At 36.4% G+C, this 20,855-nt stretch overlaps 1 protein-coding gene across 1 annotated transcript in view; it reads left to right on the top strand.

The window, feature by feature from the left end:
- ENPP3 (ectonucleotide pyrophosphatase/phosphodiesterase 3) overlaps positions 1–18,488 on the top strand; it is a 42,253-nt gene extending 23,765 nt beyond the window's left edge. The window contains exons 15-25 of the mRNA XM_068677425.1: positions 794–921; positions 2,736–2,802; positions 4,343–4,430; positions 5,695–5,861; positions 5,972–6,023; positions 6,769–6,923; positions 11,693–11,828; positions 12,787–12,864; positions 14,706–14,838; positions 16,409–16,565; positions 18,124–18,488. Coding sequence (XP_068533526.1) covers positions 794–921; positions 2,736–2,802; positions 4,343–4,430; positions 5,695–5,861; positions 5,972–6,023; positions 6,769–6,923; positions 11,693–11,828; positions 12,787–12,864; positions 14,706–14,838; positions 16,409–16,565; positions 18,124–18,297 — 1,335 coding nt within the window. The 3' untranslated portion in view covers positions 18,298–18,488. The remainder of the gene's footprint in view (positions 1–793; positions 922–2,735; positions 2,803–4,342; positions 4,431–5,694; positions 5,862–5,971; positions 6,024–6,768; positions 6,924–11,692; positions 11,829–12,786; positions 12,865–14,705; positions 14,839–16,408; positions 16,566–18,123) is intronic.
- Positions 18,489–20,855: the final 2,367 nt, after the last annotated feature.

The following is a 20,855-nucleotide window of genomic DNA, read 5'->3' as shown; positions in this document are numbered from 1 at the left end:
ATTCTGTGCATAGTGTAGAATTCTAGGGCTCAAAGGTGAAGATGTCAGATCAGACTCCAAATATGCTATAGCTTGTGTGCTGCCTGTGTGATAAAACAGGCCCTCTTCTCTGGCTTAATCTGCTTTCTAGCAGCAATTCCCTCAACATTTTAGCTGTTCTGTGTTGTCCCAGATTTCTGAATGGGATCAACACCTCTGAAACATTGCTGTGGTGGTTTCTGGCTGGTGGAGTGGCTCCTGATAACCATATGCAGTTAAATTATTGCAGCATGTTGTATGGTTTTCATTAGTGTCTTGATGGCAAACTCCTTCATGGTATGCCTATTAATATAGCAGTTAAAATAGTAAATGTGGATGTCAGAGCTAAGGTCTGTAGCTAATAGCTGAGCACTAGACATCTACATGTTCAATATTGCAACTAAAACTCTAGACAGTACATGTTATGTATATTTGGTTTTCTTTGTTGCTTATTGAATGGTAAAGTAATAGAAGGTGACAGAAAATCATGAACTACCTAGGAACTTTCTCTTGTAGTTTGTGAACTTACATATGAGATGCCAGTGACACTAGTACGAATGTACAGGGTAAACATTACTACTAAATGTCTTTCAGCCTTAGCAGTGCTTTTACCACAGTATTGGTAAGGTTACTATAATTCCATTACCTCTTGGGCTGAAAATGAGATAGGCAGGATTATTGGAGAAGTTCTCTCCAAACTGTTTGTGATAATACTCAATGATGGATTTATTTTTGATATTGCACAAATCTGACTGGGCCCTTTCTTGTTGTGCAGTGCAAAAGATCCCCTCAGCACTTCAAGCCTTATCTGACACCTAACCTGCCAAAACGGTTCCATTATGCTAACAACATTCGTATTGACAAAGTCCATCTTCTGGTGGATCGACAGTGGCTGGCTGTAAGGTACCATCATGTTTGTGACTGTTTTCCTTTTCATTTCATTCATTGATGCCTCCTTTCTTGTTTTGTAAGACTTGCAGTGTTACATTTATTTTTTTTTTCAAGTGTAAAAATGAATAATGTAAGCTAAGAATGCATTTTAGTATGACTGAAATCTTCACAGTCTAGTCAAAGAAGTCTAGTACTCCAGAAAAAAATTTTACAGAAAAAAAACAACAGCAGCAGCAACAACAAAAAAGCTATTAAAAAAAAAAAGTCTCAAAAATAATGCAGTTAAAAGTGTTACGCAAACCCTTCCTAGTATCTAGACCTTTTGCTGGTGTTAAGGTCATCCTCTCACTGTTCTTCTGGGCCCTTATGACTTCAGTCTGCCGTCCAGAAATTGGCATTATTATCCTTCCTCAATAGGAATATGATGCTGATGTTTCTTTTTCTTCACTCTGTGATCTTACTGAGGTCATTTTTATATGTATGCTAACACACTTCTATAACTTCGTCGTTCTTCACTGGTCTCCAAGTCAACACTACATCTCATTCTACTGTTTATAATGTACTTTACATGTGTTAAATACTTGTTCCCATTCTCTTTTTTACTTCTAAATATGGCTATATTAGTTTCCGGATCTACATGTCTTTGATAACTCACCAAAACACTGGTGAGTTGTTTGTAGCCTTGGGGTCTCCAGAGGCCAGCTTGGGCAAGTCTGTAGTCATCTCATGTCTGTAGTCTTCTGTGCTATGCTCTGCCCCTTTTCTGTGCTATGCCCCTTTTCAAGGTCCTCTGCTACTGTACAAGGTCAGTTTTTCTCCACACTACATCATTACCTCAGAACTGTAAATATTTCATTCTACACAGAATAACTAGTTTTTACTGCTGTCTATATAAAAAACTATGTAAAATTCAGGACAATGTTGGTGGTGTAAGTAGCAATACTGTATTTCTGAGATACAGGGCTACAACAGCAAAACTATGATCTGACTTGGAATTTCAAGGCTATTCAAATACTAGAAAATGCCTGATCAGTACATAACTCTATTGTTTATTTTGGTGCAACCAAATAATTGTCCTGAACCTAAAAAGAAATGCACAGTGAAAAATATCACATTCATTTTTTCTTTTTAGCTGTGCTTGAGTGTTCTTGTGCCTTTGAAAACAGGGTACATAGGTCTTACAAGTATGTGTTGAATAAATAAAAGATGACTATGTCCTTATCTTTCCAGGTATCTCAGCAACAGTTAAGTTAATACAAGCATTAGTCACCATAAGTCAGAGTATTTTGGCATGTTAATAATTCTATAACCCCTTCCCACATGAACATCTCTCCTTCAAGATCACCCTTTTAAGATATATGATGAGATTGCACTCTCTTGTAAGGCAAAATCCCTTGCAGTCTTATTTGTGTTGTTCCACAGAAGATAACAGATAAATTTTCCTACTATGACTTTTATATTAAGTTGCTGATACCAAGGAATATAACTGAAGAATTCTTCCTAAGCAGATTACACTGTTGTGAAAGTTCTTGCTGAGTAAAGGCCTCAGTCAAAAACAGGCATTTATTCAATTTATTTTGAAAACATTGATTCACTGTACACTCCATAGTTGTCTAGAATATGTTTTGTTTCTGTCCATAGCAACCTGTGGTATAAGATGGAGAGTTCTTCATAAACATGAACACAGGATGAGCAAAAAGCAGTACAATATTATTTCAGAGTCAGTTCTGAGGATATTGTTCAGAGTGCAGTGATTTAGGATGACTCTTACTATCTGCCTCTATTTGTGACGTTTTAATTCACAGTCTGTGATGGTTTCTTCTCAGGGACAACAGTTACACGTTTTGTGACGTAGGTAACCATGGCTATGACAATGAATTTAAAAGTATGGAGGTAAGATGATTTCTATTCAAGTCTTGTGTCTTCTCATGAAGAAAATCAGAATGTGGTAGATGAACCAGGAGAATATATAGTAGTTTTAGCATTGTGATTTTTCTTACCTGTCATCCAGACATACAAACTGTGAACATGTATAGGGTTCACATATTGGTATTGCCTTTCATCAGTGTGTACAAGTCCAGCTTCTTTGGGATCCTGTAGTAAAACTTGTCATGGCTCACCTTAACTCCACGGAACCAGTAAATCAAGCATACTGTGTTCAGATGTGGAACACTAAGTTCTTTCCTTTTCTACTGAAGCAATGACTGAAAAATCTCCATAAACTCAGGGAATCCAATTGAACATCTGAAGGCCTGTGTGCTCAAATAAACTAAATCTCATTTTCTCTGCTTGTCTTACAAGCCTTAGGCATGTCATCAGGGCAAAAAGATGATTAATATAGCCTGTATATTAATATAGCCTATTTTGAAATTTTGTCTCTTTCATGTCCTGTAACAGGTCTATTTAGAAGTCTTGAGCTTTTGAGCTCAAGAAGATATGTATTACCCATGTACTTTCTGTGAGGTGAAGCTTTAAGTAAGGTCAAGCATACCTCTACTAGTCCCATATCCTGTGCCTAATAATGAGATTCTTCCAGGTCTTCACAACTGTATTAAAACCACATGTCAATATACTGATCAGAATTGCACTCAGTGTTTGTGTTGGAAAAAAAAATAAATTCTGTTTGATGTAGAGACATTAATCATAGATAATCTTATGCTGCTGGCACAACGACTGATTAAAAATATTTCTTTATAAAGTAGTAATATGTCTTAATATTGTCTTCAAAAATATATTAAAAATTCCTTTTCTATTGTGAGAACATAAGAATATTATTTTAGAACAGATTGTTGTCCTGTTTAGTCATGTTTCCTGCCATCTCATGGCAGAGAGCTCAGAAGGCTTATGAAGCAATAGAAACTGATGTGGGACTGTAGGTAGTATCAGTGTTCCATTAAAATGCTTACAGATCCCAGCAAGGGATGTCCAGTACTAAATTGTACTGTTGGCGTTACTGACTTAGGTCTCAGCAAAGCTTGAGATGGGTCTCCCCAGTTCCCTAATGCTGGCTGTTGCCACAGCAATCAGCTCCTAACTATCCAAAGATTTTTGAGAATGCAAAAAAAATACAAAACCAAACTTTATATTTCTGGCTCAATATTAGCATTTAAATAGGATCTGTGAGTGCCAAAACTCTGTGTTTATTGAAGTTGTTACCAACTTTTGCAATGAAAATATAAAAATGTGTGAATTTGAAACACAACGAGCAATAATTTTCATAAGTATGTGTCAAAATATTAAAAAAAGATAAAATATTTTTTCTTAAAATTATATATAATGGGCAAAATTTTTCTTTTTTATCAGAGTAATCCTGTATTGTAATTTATGACTGTGATAAGACTATTTTGGTCCAGTGTCCCCATTTGCATGAAATACAAGTGAATTGTTTTTTTAATTTGGGTTCCTTTAAATAGATTTTTTTTTTCCAATCTAGGCTATATTCCTAGGATATGGCCCAAGTTTTAAAGAAAAAACAGAAGTGGATGCTTTTGAAAACATCGAGGTTTACAACCTTATGTGTGGTGAGTAGAAACAATCTAGTACTTAAGGTGATAAACCAGCAGTGCTTTCAAATACCAGTGTTGAGTGAGAAAAAGAAGAGTAACAAAAATTTTGGTGAATTCATTCAAAAGCTAGTTTTTTTCTCATACAATATGGAAGCCATGCTGTTTTGCTTACTATATGGTGCTGAAAGATTAACTGCCAGAAATTATTCTGCTTTGGAGGTTGTTATTGACTGCAAAAGAAGTCCACTAAAGAACCATGGAGAAGTGCTCCTGCCATGTGAGCTTGCTGTCGAAGTGGTGTCTGTAGAATCATTTGGGGATCATAGAATATCCCAAGTTGGAAGGGACCCATAAGGATCATGAAGTCCAACTCCTGATAAGATAAGAACCTTTTAGAGAGTTACAACTCTTGCTCATAGCTTCGGATGAACCATAGCAGCCATGACAGTAAGCAATTAGGAAGTATGTTCTTCAGAAAATATGGATTAAAATGCAATAAACTAGTATGCTTACTAGAGTGAGTCCAGAGGAGGGCTACTAAGATGATTAGGGGTCTGGAGCAGCTGTTGTATGAGGACGGACTGAGAGCTGGGCCTGTTGAGCCTGGAAAAGAGAAGACTGAGGGGAGATCTCATCAATGTGTATAAATATCTGAAGGGAGGTTCTCAAGAGGATGGAACCAGACCCTTTTCAGTTGTGCCCAGAGATGAGAGGCAGCGGGAAGCACAGGAAGTTCTATCTGAGTATGAGAGGACATTTCTTTACTGTGAGGCTGACAGAGCACTGGCACGGGTTGCCCAGAGAGGCTGTGGAGTCTCCTTCTCTGGAGATATTCAAAACCCGCCTGGATGCCATCCTGTGCAATGTGCTCTAGGTGATTCTGTTGGCAGGAGGGTTGGACTAGATGATCTTCAGAGGTCCCTTCCAACCTCAACAGTTCTGTGATTTTGTGACTTGCAAACAAGTTTGTACTCTGCATAAAATCATTTAATCTCAGGAATGTTATGGCAATGTATAAAACTGCATGAACAGTACTCAAGTACATAGATTACCAAATCTTGATGTAGTGGAAGAAGATATCAATGAACCTTTGAAAATGGAAAATTGCAAGATAGTGATAGTTAACTTAATGGTTTAAATAATTGAATAAGCTGTTTGTTCTACATTTAGAAAAAAATGCACAGAAAATGCATATTGGTGGAAAGAGAGTCTATTTAAAATGATATTCTAGTCTTAAAATAGCTTTAAAAATCATTTAAAATTTCAAAATTTCCAACAGATCTGCTACATATTACACCAGCACCAAACAACGGAACACATGGCAGCTTAAACCACCTGTTAAAAAAACCTTTTTACAATCCTTCACATGCAAAAGAGGAGTCATCTCCTTTATCATGTCCGGTTTCCAGTCTGGTTCCTGCAGATAATTTGGGATGCACATGCAATGTAAGTAGGAACTTTTGGAATCTTTCAATCATCCTTTTCAAGTGTGTTCTTTTTTCTTTGATTTTTCTAAACACTTGATTCATTCTGAAGGATTCTCTGATATTTTACAGATCACAGATCTTTCAGTAGTAAACAAGAGGTTAAATCTCACCACAGATGAAAGTAAGTAAAAAGAAATGAAAGGGACAGCACTATTTTTAAATCTATGCCTGTTTTATATTTTAAGTTACTGGTTTCAATGGGAATTTTTGCAACGTTAATTGCAATTTGAAGAGAAGTAGGTGAGCCAAGTCAGAAGCATTTTATTGTTTTTCTTGTTTCCCTGCATTTCTTTAAAAGATACTAATTGATACTTTTGTAGTGGCATTTATGCACAAGAACTAGATCTGAATCCCATTAAAATCTTGAGAAAAACCACACAGTTTTCAGTGGAAAACCTGAGTACTTCTGAACTATATGGCATATCTTTTTTTTGCTATCTTGCAACCGTATGTTTGTCTTTGATGAAAAATTCTCGTACTACCATGTTTTTCTATAAGGTTTCTGGAAATTTTATGAAACATTTCAATGTTTTCTAGCCTAATAGCTCTCTTTCCACTGGCAAAATGAATTCAAAAGATTTATATTCATAAGAAATTGCAAAGAAATGAGAATTTTCATGTCTGATGTCATATCACGTTGACCCGCTACGTTAAACAAAATGAAAACTATTTTCTACATATCTTTATTCCACTTAGAAGCTAAGAGCTTAAATAAATACATGCTTGTGTTTCTTGTCAGTTCTGTCTCTATTTGTTAATGCTTTAATTTACATTTTGCTTTGTGTTTTTTTCTCCGCTGGCTTAAACCTTTGTGTCATCAGAAATGTTATAGAAGAATGAATCAATCATTTTTTCTTAAATTATAGTAAAGAATGTAACCTCATACCATTTGCCATACGGGAGACCCAAAGTTCTTCAGAAGAACAACATTTATTGCCTCCTTCCCCATTATCAGTATGTGAGTGGATACAGCCATGATATCTGGATGCCACTGTGGACTGCATACACTGTGAATAAGCCTGTAAGTTATCAAACATTTGTATCATTCTTAAATGTCTAATACAGTGGACTGAAAATGTTGTGCATTCATTAGGAATACTGGTTAAGAACAGGTGGATATTATATGACCGAGGCCTTTATTTCTGAAAAGGAAAAAGTATCTATGACATCTGTCAAATTTTAAGCATCTAAAAATATGTTTAAATAAGTGGGAATGGCCATATGTTAGGGACACAAAAGATATAAAAGAAGTTCATTCTGTTAAGCCAGTTCTTTAAAAGAGATAAAGTGTCAAAGTTGCTCCAACTTGCCTGTCAATTCCTGAGCAAAAAAAGGTCTGTGATTTCCAAAACAGGAACTTTTAAGTTTTTTAATGATTATCATAGTCTTTATCCTACTAACAAACCATTATACAACTCCACAACACAATTTGTACTAATGCATGTGTTTTGCTTATTTGTTCTCTATTACGTTATATGATTTATGAAATAACCATTACATCTGAATGAAACTCTGAGAGTTCAAGGGTATACAACCCTAGAAAAATCTGAGTTCCTGGGGTCTGTAAGCTAGTGGACATTCATGAGCTTAATCCACTGTATAATTTGACCCTTTTTCTATATATTTCTATATATGTGTACATTTTATCTGTACACATATCTACACACATATGGGGAAATTATTTTAAACAAATATATGCTGCTAGAATGTTTGAATTTCAGAAAGTTTTACTCTATGCTTTATACTAATTTTTCATAATCTGGGTGGAAGATCATAAATCCAACCCTAGCAAGGCTTAAAATGTAGTGAAAAAAATGTCAATTTCAACAAAGATTATTTTTACTTCATTGTTTTTGATGATCTGCTCTTACAGCCTGGTATGAAAGTGCAATACCATACTGAAAAACAGTTAATTGTGGGCAGATTTTTCTTCTGAATTTGTGTAATTACAAAATCCCACCAGAGCTGAGGTCTTTTTAATATTTCAACAACAGCAGCAAAAAGCTCAGAAAATCAAGTTACTTTTCAATCATTTTCTTTTGTTGAAAACCAAATTCTCAGTTGGAAAAGTTCTTGCCCAATGTAACATCTAAGTCAACACAAATACATATGTGAGAGTTTCTGGTAGTGATTTATGCAACGTTGTGGGAAGTGGTGAATTATTAAGACAGAAGTACTAGAGTGTATAGCTCACAGCAGACTAATGCAATTATGTACGTTTCCTATAGAAAGAATAGGAAAGAATATTTTCTCTCTAGTACTCTCGGAAGCACAGTGATGAAAGGTTGTAAGTTTAAGAGTCAGCTCAGTTACTAACATACCTTACACAGAAAGCTGACATCACAATTTTAGTTTAATCACAACATGTAAAACTTGAGGAAAAGCTTCGCAAGTTGTGACAGCAGTGCAAGGACAGAAGGCTACAGCTACTGCCTTTGACTGTGAACTTTGGCTACAATACATGGGAATGGCAGAAGACTGCAATTTCTACGTAATTTTAATGTCTCTTACATTATTTATGTTTCCAATAAAGCCTGTGCAGAGATTTATACGATTTGCAAGATGGGGTATTTTTTGACAGTAGATAGCTATAAAGAAGGGTTTAAATCCTAAAACAAGTGGTACAGGCTGAAGTTCTGCTGGTTTTGTGGGATTTAGAAGTTTTGAAACTGGGCTGGCTGATGAAGCCAGCACACTTGCACACTTGCACTTGATACAGAATCAGGGATATCATGAATAATATATAGTTACAGATTTTAAATAAATGATGTCAGACTTTAGGTTGCTTAGTATTCTCAGTCAAAAAATATATATATATTGAAGGATTTTTTTTTGAGGCTTTATATTTATCTGCCAGGGAAGAAGGCAGATTTTTCTTGCAAAAAGATTTTCCTCCACCTGTCCGCAGACAGCTACGGAATGTGGAATATCTTTGCTGTATATAATCATTTGTGAATTCAAATTTTACAGTGGAACTGCAGTTTTATTTGCCATTCTGAGCTTTCAAGAGGTTTCCTATGTAGAAATGTGGAGCATTTTTTGAGGTTAAAGAAAATTACATGCAAGAATTTTTAAGTTTACTATAAAAATGTATTAAAATGTATAATAATCTAATCTATTTTATGATGAAAACTGCAATGATACATGTCTAAGTCACTGGGGTTTTTGGAACTACAGCTCAGTGCACTAGAATAATGGAAGTTTTGTTTTGTGTGGTTTGGCATTTTTTCTTCTTGATTACTGAAAAAAGATTCCTGGAAGTGGCTGAAGTTGACATGTCAGACCACAGCAGATGCTCAAGTCTGTCATGTAATGCAAATGTCTCGTGCTTCTCAATGTTAATTATGAATTAGTCAAAAGACAAAAACTTGCATCAGAAAAGGTAATGCATGGCGTGGTATGTAATGCTATTTATTTACAGTTGTAACTAAATACAACTGTATTTAGTTGTATTTATACAACTAAATTACGACTCATTATGTTTTTTTTTTTTGAACTCAAAGACAAGGAGCCAAACAGCTAAACCTGGCCTGATTCTGAAATTTTGAGAAGGTGGTTATCAGTGTCAAGACCTCATTTCTTAATAAATCACCCCTTCCAACAGCTTCTTTGAGAATCTTTCTATTCTTATTGAAAGAATACCTATTTAAAAATAGCTAATTTCTCTCTTTTGAGGAAGAGGAATGAAGAGAGGTAGTAGAGTCAATATATTAGTTTACAGAGCATCAGAAATAAGGCTTGCAATCTTGGGTTTCACTAACTGTTGATCTCATTGTACTAAAAGGTGACATAGGTACCCGTTCTCATCTCTTGGCAGCTTTTGATATTATTTACCACCTGACTTGTAGGTCTTTGAAGAAGCAAGCTGAAATATTTTTGAGTGGTTGCTTTTTCGATATTTTGAGAGTTCATATGGTATTCATTATGAATTCTCATTTCTTCAGTTGAATTTTCTCCGGTGTTGCTCAATGTAAACAGCCATGAGCAATTTATATCTCCTGAATGTATGAGAGTGTTTCAGAAAATACAGGATGTATGATGTAGTACATACATGAGACAACTCTAAACCACTGTCTTCCTGCCTTGGCACCTGTATTACAGCTCATATTATATAGATAGCTTCAAGTAGAAGCTATCAGACATCATATATTAGCCTAGACATCAGGAAGAGGTGCTTCAGTGAGGGGGTGGTTGCACACTGGAACAGGCTCCCCAGTGAAATAGTCACTGCACCAAGCCTGTCTGAATTTAAAAAGCGATTGGACTGCATACTTACATGTAGTAACATAGTCTAATCTTTTGGATAGACCTGTGTGGTGCCAGGAGTTGGACTCGATGATCCTTATGGGTCCCTTCCAACTCGGGATATTTTATGATTCTATGATTCCACGTAACATAAGATAATAAGGGAAGAGTTGGGGGATATTCTCATGGCTTCAGGCTGGAGAAAACATGAATGATCTTGAAAACCCAGCATCACGATACATGTCTAAAAGTAGATTCATTGCTGTATTTGGATAACATAGGTCCGGCCCCTACATTTAGTGAGAACTAAAATGTAGTTCTCTTTAGGACAGTCCTTGTCATGTTTACTCTGACCCTTGTTACTTTGATTCATATTTTCATTCAGGGACCATGGAGAAATCGAACCTGTTGTTGAATATCAGAGCTTAATTATTAAGTTAGTTTCTTCTGGGTGAACCTGATCTGTTAACCTGGCCTGACTGATTTCAACACTAGAAAGGACAAATTACAGAATTGAATTGGGTGTCAGTTTTGTATTGGGATTTACATTTGCTTAACAGTGACGGTTTATCTTCTCAGATGGCAAAAACAGCCTTTTGTATTTTATATTTCATTGCATGAGGTATATGTATTTTCCATTAATATTTAACCTGACTGTGATATGAGCATCTTTAGAATTCACATGAAAGTAAGTAAAGAAATTAAATCAAGAATTGTGAAGAGGCATGAGAAGAACTTACTTTCCACTTTTTTTTTTTTTTTCTTTTTTCCTGCTTGGTTTAAACCAATCAAAATCTACAATGTGATAAAATTCAATTTAGATGTTTAACTTTTTCATGTAAAGATGTAAAAATTAAATGTGTTCCATTCTTACCAAAATGAAAATAAATAACACGTAAATAAGTATGAAAAAAGAAAGTGTAGTTAAATACAGAAACGCACATTCTCATGTTTTATTTAATGCTATTGTATAATATAAGGCTATAGAAACAATTACACTAATCAGAATCACTTTTGGCCAGGTATTAGCTAGTGTGTAATGCTAACATTACTCAGCTGAAGTTAGTGAAGCTAGCCAGTAAAATGTGCTGAATTTTCCCTGAATTTATTTAACTTTAACTCTTCAGAGACACAGACTGTTATTATTGAGATAATATTCTCAGATGCTAAGGTGTAGTGTTATTGCCACCTTTATACATAAACTGGTTTGCAGGAGGATGTGAAATCATGTTTGTGTTTCCATAAGTTTGTAAAAGGGAAGAATGAGACAAAGTTGTCACCTGTTTTTGCCTAAGGTATAACTTTATTTTTCCTAATACAGTTTTAATCCTTATCCTGCATAAGGGTTTCACTGAATTACCTGCAAAAAGAAGTAGAGGAAAAATACTTGCACAGAGTGCATCAGTGTCCATTACTTGCATTGGCCTGATTCATTATGAAAACAGGAGAAAATTCAGTGAAGACCATTCTAGAAAGTTAAAAACATACAGAGCATTATGTTAGCCACAGCTGTGGGTGTAATACTTTTTTTTTCCCTTTTCACAGGAAAGCACATCTTCTCTTCCTCCCACTGGTTCAGACTGTCTGCGGGCTGATGTTAGAATCCCTGTTGCTCATAGCCAAAATTGTTCCGACTACCCAGAAGGGCTGAACTTGACATATGGTTTCCTCTACCCTCCCAGTGAGCATGATTCTTTTTATAGCTGGAGCATAGAAAGTCTTAATCAGCTGGATGTGGGTTTATGTTTAAACATATACCCAAACACCAAAACAAACTTCTTTGGATCAGCATGTTGGGCAGAAAAAGGTTTCCAGTGTTTGTAGACTGACCGAAAACCGGACAACTGCTACTTGTATCTAAATATTTTCAGCTTAGAGCATTTACGTTTTTCTTTAGAAAATGGAGTAACTTGACTGTGATGAAAACTGATTGGAAAGATGTAAAAGGATTTGAGTGAAGAGCTCCCCCTATTCCTCTGTATGAATATTCCTTTTCTATTGACCAATTTGATAACGACTGTATTGAACAGGTTGTAGAAACAAATTTGGAGATACTAGTTTTGGAGGAGTATCATACACTGATGCTCAAATATCAGCTTCAGTTGCAAATGGATAGGAATCAGATAGGCACAGAGCCTTTTTAATCATACCACAAAGGTACAACATAATTTAATATATTTTGGAAGATACTTTATTTCTGGGGAGCTTGCTTCATAGAGAGATGAAATCAAAAGAAAACACATCTCATGAAAGTGGAATAACCTGGAAATTACAACAGATGATAAATACAGTGACTTTTTGCTCTAATAGTTCCTTTCCAGTCTACTCCGTGAGCGAATAAATTAGAATAATTCATATTACATGTGAAAAACAAAACAAAAGAAAACAAAAATCCTGTCATTGGTATTTGATGTAATTATGACAGAAACTTTCTATCTAGTCCATATAGTTCAGACATAACTGTGTCTTTGTATATGGCTTCATGTGTTGTGTTCTGACTTCTGTGGAGTAGCAGAAAATTTAAATGTTAAGAAATGTAAAGTGATTTAATTACACGTACCTGAAATTTATAGTGACACGTGTATCAAATAGGTCTTTGTATAGCATTTCACTAATATATACTTTATTCTTTTATATAGACCTCAGTTCATCCACTCTTGAACAGTATGATGCCCTACTCACCAGCAATATTGTTCCCATGTATGAAGCTTTCAGAGGTAGGATGCAGGATTTTGACTATTGTAGATTTGATATAGCTATGACAAGGGCTTAAAAGGATTAAGTCATGGCCTTCAGTATATCCAGATCTCATGCAAATATACTTAAATCTTTTTAAAAATAGATATATGAAATTTTACAATACACTTACATGAACTATTTTTTTTTTTAATGTGTGTAGTCCTCTGCTTAGGTGTATGTAACATTAAATGCTAGCTATGGAACTTGTAGAACAATATCCCAATGGGGAAAGGCTTGAGATGAAGGAAAATGGCACATTTTCTTTTCTTTTGCAAGGTCTCAAGGGAAGACAGGACAAAGTTTGTTAACAGTGCCCTGATACCTGATGTTTCATCAAACAGAACTTCAAAACAGATAATGCAGAATATTTCTTTCAGGCAGATATTTCTAACATATGAGTACAGTAAGCTACATTAACCCTTTCCAACTAACTCGACTTGCATTTGTTTATAATCATTGATTAGAATTTATACAAATGCCTATTGTCTTGTTTTGCTTTTAGGTTTATACTCATTCTCATAGACAAAGAATAGAAAGAGAAATTACCGAAGTAAATGATCTGGGCTGAGGCTGGGGCAATCCCAAGCACAAATACAGGCTGGGCAGAGAATGGATTGAGAGCAGCCCTGAGGAGAAGGACAAGGAGGAGGTGGTGGATGAAAAGCTTGACATGAGCTGGCAATGTGCGCTTGCAGCCCAGAGAGCTAACTGCATCAAAAGCAGTGTGGTCAGCAGGTCAAGGGAGGTGATTCTGCCTCTCTGCTCTGCTCTTGTGAGACCCCACCTGGAGCACTGCATTCAGCTCTGGGGCCCCCAGCACAAGAACATGGAAGTATTAGAATGAGTCTTCCATCCTTGGAAGTATTCAGGGCCAGGTTGTATGGGTCTTTGAGCAACCTGGTCTAGTGGAAGGTATCCCTGCCTATGGCAGGAGGGTTGAAACTTTGCCTTTGATGAGATGGCCTTTGAGGTCCCTTCCAATCATTCTATGATTCTATGATGTAACTACTTTTCTAATACATTCAGACATGATTTATTCGTTCACTCATCATATAAAAAATAGAGATCTGGAAAACCTAAGTTGCCTTATTCTTCCAAGTAAATCAAAGACATTATGGAAAATCCAGTGTTCCAAGGAAAACTACAAGAGACTACAAGAAACTACAAGAAAAACTTACAAGAAGTTACTATAGGCCATAAACAAGAATAAAAGAATAAATCTATAGAGGGTACCTCCCAGCCCTCCGAACCCATGTTTTCTTTTTTTCCCCCCTTGATAACTGCAAATATTCAAATAGTCTTACTAGATTGTAACCTACAAATTATATTTGCCCAAATAACATTTGTGAAATAAGACATTGCCTAGTGATATTTGACATGAGTTTTGTAGAGATAGGCTAACTCTCAGGTGGTAAATATTCCTTTCTCAAAGCCATTATCTTGGATTCTACTAACTGGCACAGTTTTGGGTGCTAGCCCAAGGCCAGAAATAAATGGCCTTTCAGCTTTATAATTATCCATTTGAAGACAAAGGTACAATGAATTATATCCAGTAGTGCAATGGAGCGTGCAAGAGGTATAATAGCATTTACCATTACCCTTTGAATGGTGAATGACAATCTGTACTTTCTGATGAAATCCAAATTGTGTGTCAGGAGTTGATTTTACAGGCAGTTTAGTTTGGATTTTTTTTTCTTATGTATCTGTAACAAAAACAAACAAACAAAAAAGACGAGGTATTCATTTTCTTTAGTGCAGAAACAACCCCAATTTAAAGTTAAATCTGCTTGTATTTTTTTTTTTTTTTTTTTAATTGCAGACATATGGGACTATTTCCATAATGTGCTTCTTCAGAAGTATGCCAGAGAAAGGAATGGAGTAAATGTTATCAGTGGACCAGTATTTGATTACAATTATGATGGCCATTTTGACACTCCTGATGAAATTACACAGTAAGTACACAGAAAAGCCAAAGGTCAAGCTCTGGACTATTTCCCACTGTCCCCAAATAAGCCTTTTTTTCAGAAAGAATGAAAAAACAAGTGTCAAGGAGAACTGAGTCTTCCCCTTCTAATGATACATCCACTGTTACTCATACAATGGCAATTTCTCTTGTAAACAGGTACAATACTGTAAAAATTGAAGTTCCAGTAAAGAGAAAAAGGCTTTGCAGTTACATGTGTAACTATGTACATATGCACAGATACTGACCAGTAATTTACTTCCTAAGTTTATGCTTAGACTTTTTGTCCTCTGTAGTGGAAATACTGGAAGAATATATGACATCTTAATATATGGAGGATGTGCTTGAGTGCAGTTTTCTTGCTTTTATGTTTGTGCCCGCTCAGCTATTTGTTGTTTCTCCCTGTTTTCTCAAACTTTGTTTTAGCAAAGATCAGTTTTGCATGTTCAATGCATTCATGTAGCCGGGTATGTAACGTGTAACATTCCTGAGAGGTACTTTTGGCTTTCATAAAACGGAATTCCATAAAAGAGAAACATAAAAGATAAAGACCAAGTATTACTAGGGAGTAGTGAAAGTAGAAGGGAAAAGACCAAAAACCAAACCAAACAAACAGAAAAAATAACCCAAAGCAGAATATGCAAACAACTTGGGTTGTTCCAAATATAGGGAAAATACCTTTTAACAGTAAGGACACTTACGTAGTAGAAAAATGCTTGGAAATCTGCACTGCTGAATCTGTCTTCGGAGATGTTTTATTCAAGGCTAGACTTAATACCACATCTGTCAAAAATGGTTTGAGAATGGGAAAATCAACCCTGCCACGAAGTAGGAGGGTGGAAGGGAGGAGAGACTGGAACTTCCTTCCAAGCAGAATGCCTTAATGCGCAGTCAACCACATAATTTTGTCTACAGTTTTGAACAAGCATGTTCCATTCAGCATGTTATTCTGTCATAGTAAGCAGAACAATGATTTCACTCATGGTGTTTGGTTAAATTTTGAAGAAATACAGCAAATTTGGGAAGCTCCTCATAAGTTTATACACAGAAGTGGCCATGCTAACGGAGTAACTAATAAATGGAGGAAAAGACATTTTGAATTAGGTATCCTAAACTGGTGGCATATAACCACAATTTGTCATTCTGGCATTTCTTGCTGACAAGAATCAGATACTGATTTTCTTTTCTCTCTTCTTTTGCTCATTTACATGTGGTTGAAATTCTTAATGTAATGAAGGGCACATATGATGCTCTATCATGCCCCATCCAGATGTAAAGGTCTCTGAGTTTGACAAAGCAGTGTTGAGCACATAAGCAATTCTGTAATTTTCAGTAGGACTGCTTGTAGCAAAAGGACTAGTCCATGTATGTTTGGCTATTCAAGAAACAGATATTGAGACTATGAATCTCCCAAGCTTTTTATTTCAATCATAAGAAAAGTAGAAGTCATATAACAGTGAAAGATCTGTACTGAGATGAATTCTATAAAATACTAGTGGTATCAATGGTTATTACAGTTGATATCCAGATAAATCCCTTAACTGATGTTTGTTTTATAGGCATGTAAACAACACACAAATCCCTATCCCAACCCATTACTTTGTGGTTCTGACTAGCTGCAAGAACATATCCTATACTCCCCTGAACTGTACAGGCTCTTTGGATGTTCTGTCTTTTATCATTCCTCATCAACCTGACAACACTGAAAGCTGTGCTGTAAGTATAGTTTTATGTTTCTATGTGCAAATAAGCTTTGTGAACTGATTCCCAGTGTGATACAGTTATCTGGAGAATCATTAGATGTCTAAGATATTTAGACTAGTATTTAGGTAAATTCATTCCCAGTAGCTGAGCATGAGTTGAGAGATAATGAAGACTAGGAGAGCAAGAAGCTCCAGGAGAAGCAGCAGGTACCAAACCAGCTGATTGGAAGCAAGTGAAAAGAATAAATGAGGGTTTGATAAGAGGACTTGGAAATAGTGTCACCTGACAGGTAAGTGAAAAGGGCTGAGAAAAGCAGAACAAACAAGTTTGATGAAATATTTGTATGGAAGTCAGCAAGATAAACTTACTCCAGAGGTATCAAAGGTTTGTTACTCTCTTCAGTGGAATTCCTTCAGTCCTTTGTTCCGTGTTTGTCAGAAATTAGACAGCAGGCATTTAGATTGATCATTCTGCAGTTGAAATTCACAGTTAACAATCAGAAATACATACTTTAGTTAAAGAAGACATACATGTACATATATGCTTTCCACTAAGAATGCAACTCTCACATTTTGTAGCAAACAATAAAAATTAAATTAGTGGAGTATAACTTGTATTGATAAACCAATGATTGGAATATATCTATTCCATAAGCCCTGAGAGGCAGAAGGTTCCTTAGCTCGGTGTCTTTATTAGTCTTCCCACAAAAAAGTATAGCTGTACAGACTTGAACTAGCTTTCGAAGCAATGTAATAGTGTTTATTTAATTAGTGATTTTGAACTCATAACTCCAGACTGGTACAAGCTTATTGCTTAGAAAGCACTTGGGTATCTCCACTTTTTTGTTGTTGTCATCTCAGAGTTGACTGAATGCACAAAATAAATAATATTTATGAATTAAACTTTATACTTTAGCAATCTGTTGTTCTAAAGTTTAGCAAAAAAACCTCAATATTGTTGCACTCCGTAATTTTCATTGTGTTCTGTGGTAACATAAATTCAGTGAACTATTGTGTCAGAAGAATATATTGGTAACAGAAAGGCACATTATCATCTGTTTGCATAAAAACTTTGCAGGTAAATAATTCAGCATATTTGATTGTGCTTATATTGCATCGATTAGAGCTTGTATTTCCATTTTTTCCTTGTCTATCTAGCAATTATTATTACTCTCCAACAATCAAGGCTAAGCTGCTGTAAAAACTTTGTTCAGGTTCTCATATACCTGTTTTTTGGCTAGCCTGAGTACTGTAGTTATTTTGTACAGTAACTAAACTATCCTGACTTGGTTGTTTAAAATAAGACTCACATGTAATTTGTAGTTAAAAGCCATATTTGCCATTTCAGCATAATTTTGCTTCTTTGTTACTCTGGAAGTGGTGAGAGGGGACATCCCTTTGCCTCTGTGTAAGTGAGATCTGTAAAAGCAAGGCTGCAAAGATGTCTAGGAAAACCTGAAAAAAAGTTTTACAAACTGAAGGCCTTTAATGCCATAAAAGGCACTTTCTTGTGTGGTGGCTGTGTTAGACAATGACCAGTGTTTGAACATTGTTCTTGTTTCTTTTGGCAGGAAAATAGGTCGCCTTCTGAATGGGTTGAAGAAAGAGTTCAGGCTCATTCGGCACGTGTTCGTGATGTGGAGCTGCTAACTGGGCTTGACTTTTACCAGGAAAGACAGGAATCCGTCTCTGAGATCTTACAGCTAAAGACATATTTACCAACATTTGAGACTGAAATTAACTGACTTTGTGTTTAAAAAGTGGTATTTGGAAGAAAGAAAATCAAAGTGATTTCCTTGCTAAATAATGCAGGAAAAATTACTACAACTCCTCATTAAGAAAATACACAATACACAACTACTTTTGTTTTCAGATTCGTGTTCTTCAGTCAAGTGTTTTGTATGAACTAAATAAAAAATATCTTAATGTACTTAAATTGTCATTGCTAAGCCAATTTTCTAAATTGAGAATATTTTAATGCAAATGGTTTGGGGAAAAACAAACAAACAAAACCTGTAACAGGAACATGTTTAGTAGTAGAGAACCCAGAACTGTAAGCTGTATAGAAACTTTCTACAATGGAGCTAGAAAGTGAAACATTTTGAAAGGACTGCGTGTGCTTTTCCCCTTGTGTTTATCAGTGAGGTTAAGGTTATCTAATACCAGTATGCCCTGGAATGTCCTGAATTCCTCTTTCTTATCCAATTCACATGGAAACTCCTATGTACTTAAAAAAAAATATTCAGACCCACATAGAATCTGTATATAGTGGACTTGTCTGCTATGACCATCCATTGTCTTTTCCACTTGAATTAATTCATTATACTAGTAACAACTGAAGTGAAATTAGAGTCAATGAGTAATCTGTATTCCGTACAGTTCAGAAACCTTAATGCATTCTGAACAAGAAGAGGTGAAAGAAACACTCTGGACAGAAGGATTTTGTCAGGATATTTACCTGTATTTGCAATGATTCATGAATCTGGAAACTCCAAAATATTTGTGTTTATTTTTAAATAGTTAAACCTGAGATTAGAGGATGAAATTAGTGGTAACATGCAAAAAATGGTCAGTGTTACCTTCCGTAGTGACTTTACACACAAAAAATCTCTCAAACTGCGCTGTACACAAATTACTGCTGTGAGCAGGTCAGTAGGACAAGGCAGTGGAAATTCCCCAATTCTGCTATTACAGAAATGCTATGTGTTAATTGAGTGTTGAGCTGATTTTCTCCACTAAATGTGCTATTAAATACAGGTATGAATAACAGCAGACAATTAACCATTTGGCTTGTTTGTAAGCACAGTGGGGAGTTTTGAAGAAACATGTTAGAGTGTTTCAATTTTTAACTAATTGTAGACTGAAGATGATATGTCTCTTTAAAAGGAAGTCTTAAAAATTTGTAGAAAAAAATTACAGAATCACAGAATCACAGAATTTCTAGGTTGGAAGAGACCTCAAGATCATCGAGTCCAACCTCTAACCTAACGCTAACAGTCCCCACTAAACCATATCCCTAAGCTCTACATCTAAACGTCTTTTGAAGACTTCCAGGGATGGTGACTCCACCACCTCCCTGGGCAGCCTGTTCCAATGCCTCACAACCCTTTCAGTAAAGAAGCTCTTCCTAACATCTAACCTAAAACTCCCCTGGCGTAACTTTAGCCCGTTCCCCCTCGTCCTGTCACCAGGCACGTGGGAGAACAGGCCAACCCCCACCTCTCTACAGCCTCCTTTAAGGTATCTGTAGAGAGCGATAAGGTCGCCCCTGAGCCTCCTCTTCTCCAGGCTGAACAAGCCCAGCTCCCTCAGCCGCTCCTCGTAGGACTTGTTCTCCAGGCCCCTCACCAGCTTCGTCGCCCTTCTTTGGACCCGCTCAAGCACCTCCATGTCCTTCTTGTAGCGAGGGGCCCAAAACTGAACACAGTACTCGAGGTGCGGCCTCACCAGAGCCGAGTACAGGGGGACGATCACCTCCGGAGCCCTGCTGGTCACACTGTTTCTGATACAAGCCAGGATGCTGTTGGCCTTCTGGGCCACCTGAGCACACTGCTGGCTCATATTCAGCCAACTGTCCACCATCACTCCCAGGTCCTTCTCTGCCTGGCAGCTCTCCAACCACTCATCTCCCAGCCTGTAGCTCTGCTTGGGGTTATTGCGCCCCAATTACTTTTCCACATCTTAGGTGAGCTGTTTATTCACGTATACTCCAAGCATAGTTTAGCAATGTTTATCATACATCAAGATGTGGGACCAAGGTATCACACATGGCAGGTACTAGACTTAAATAGCTGCAAAATTAATTCACTGTCCTTCTTCACAAACTTATCTGGAATTCCTTTTTATTCAAATGTCTACCACCCCTCTCCTCCTTCCCTAAACCCACCCCACCCCACCCTGCTGATATACGTTGCCCCTTCTGTGTGAACACCCCTGCCTCTCAGGCTGACAAAAAAATGTATTTCTCATTAAGTATTGTGTAGCATCTAACACAAGAGGATCTTGATCACATATACGGGTTTTAAACAAACTTTTGTGTGAACGGAGACTGAAATTGCAGTTATTCTAAAAAAGCAAATTTGAAAGTGTTTTTGCCAGGGTTGGTTTGCCATTGCTTCTGGCAGTATTGTTTTCCCTCTTCTTCTCCCCCAAGACTGTTACATCCATCAGTGAGTTGATCTTGTGGTTTCACATAACTCCTTGAAACTTGCATGCTTTGTGATTTACAGGAAAAAATATGGGAGTTGTTCCCCCCTCCACACACACTAAGCGGAAGAGACTAGGGAGCCCAGTCATCAATTGA

The sequence above is a fragment of the Anas acuta genome, chromosome 3, assembly GCF_963932015.1.
Source record: "Anas acuta chromosome 3, bAnaAcu1.1, whole genome shotgun sequence".
In the NCBI taxonomy this organism is placed as follows: Eukaryota; Metazoa; Chordata; class Aves; order Anseriformes; family Anatidae; genus Anas; species Anas acuta.
Note: the sequence above shows the minus strand (reverse complement) of the source record. Positions and strands in the feature narration are given on the sequence as shown.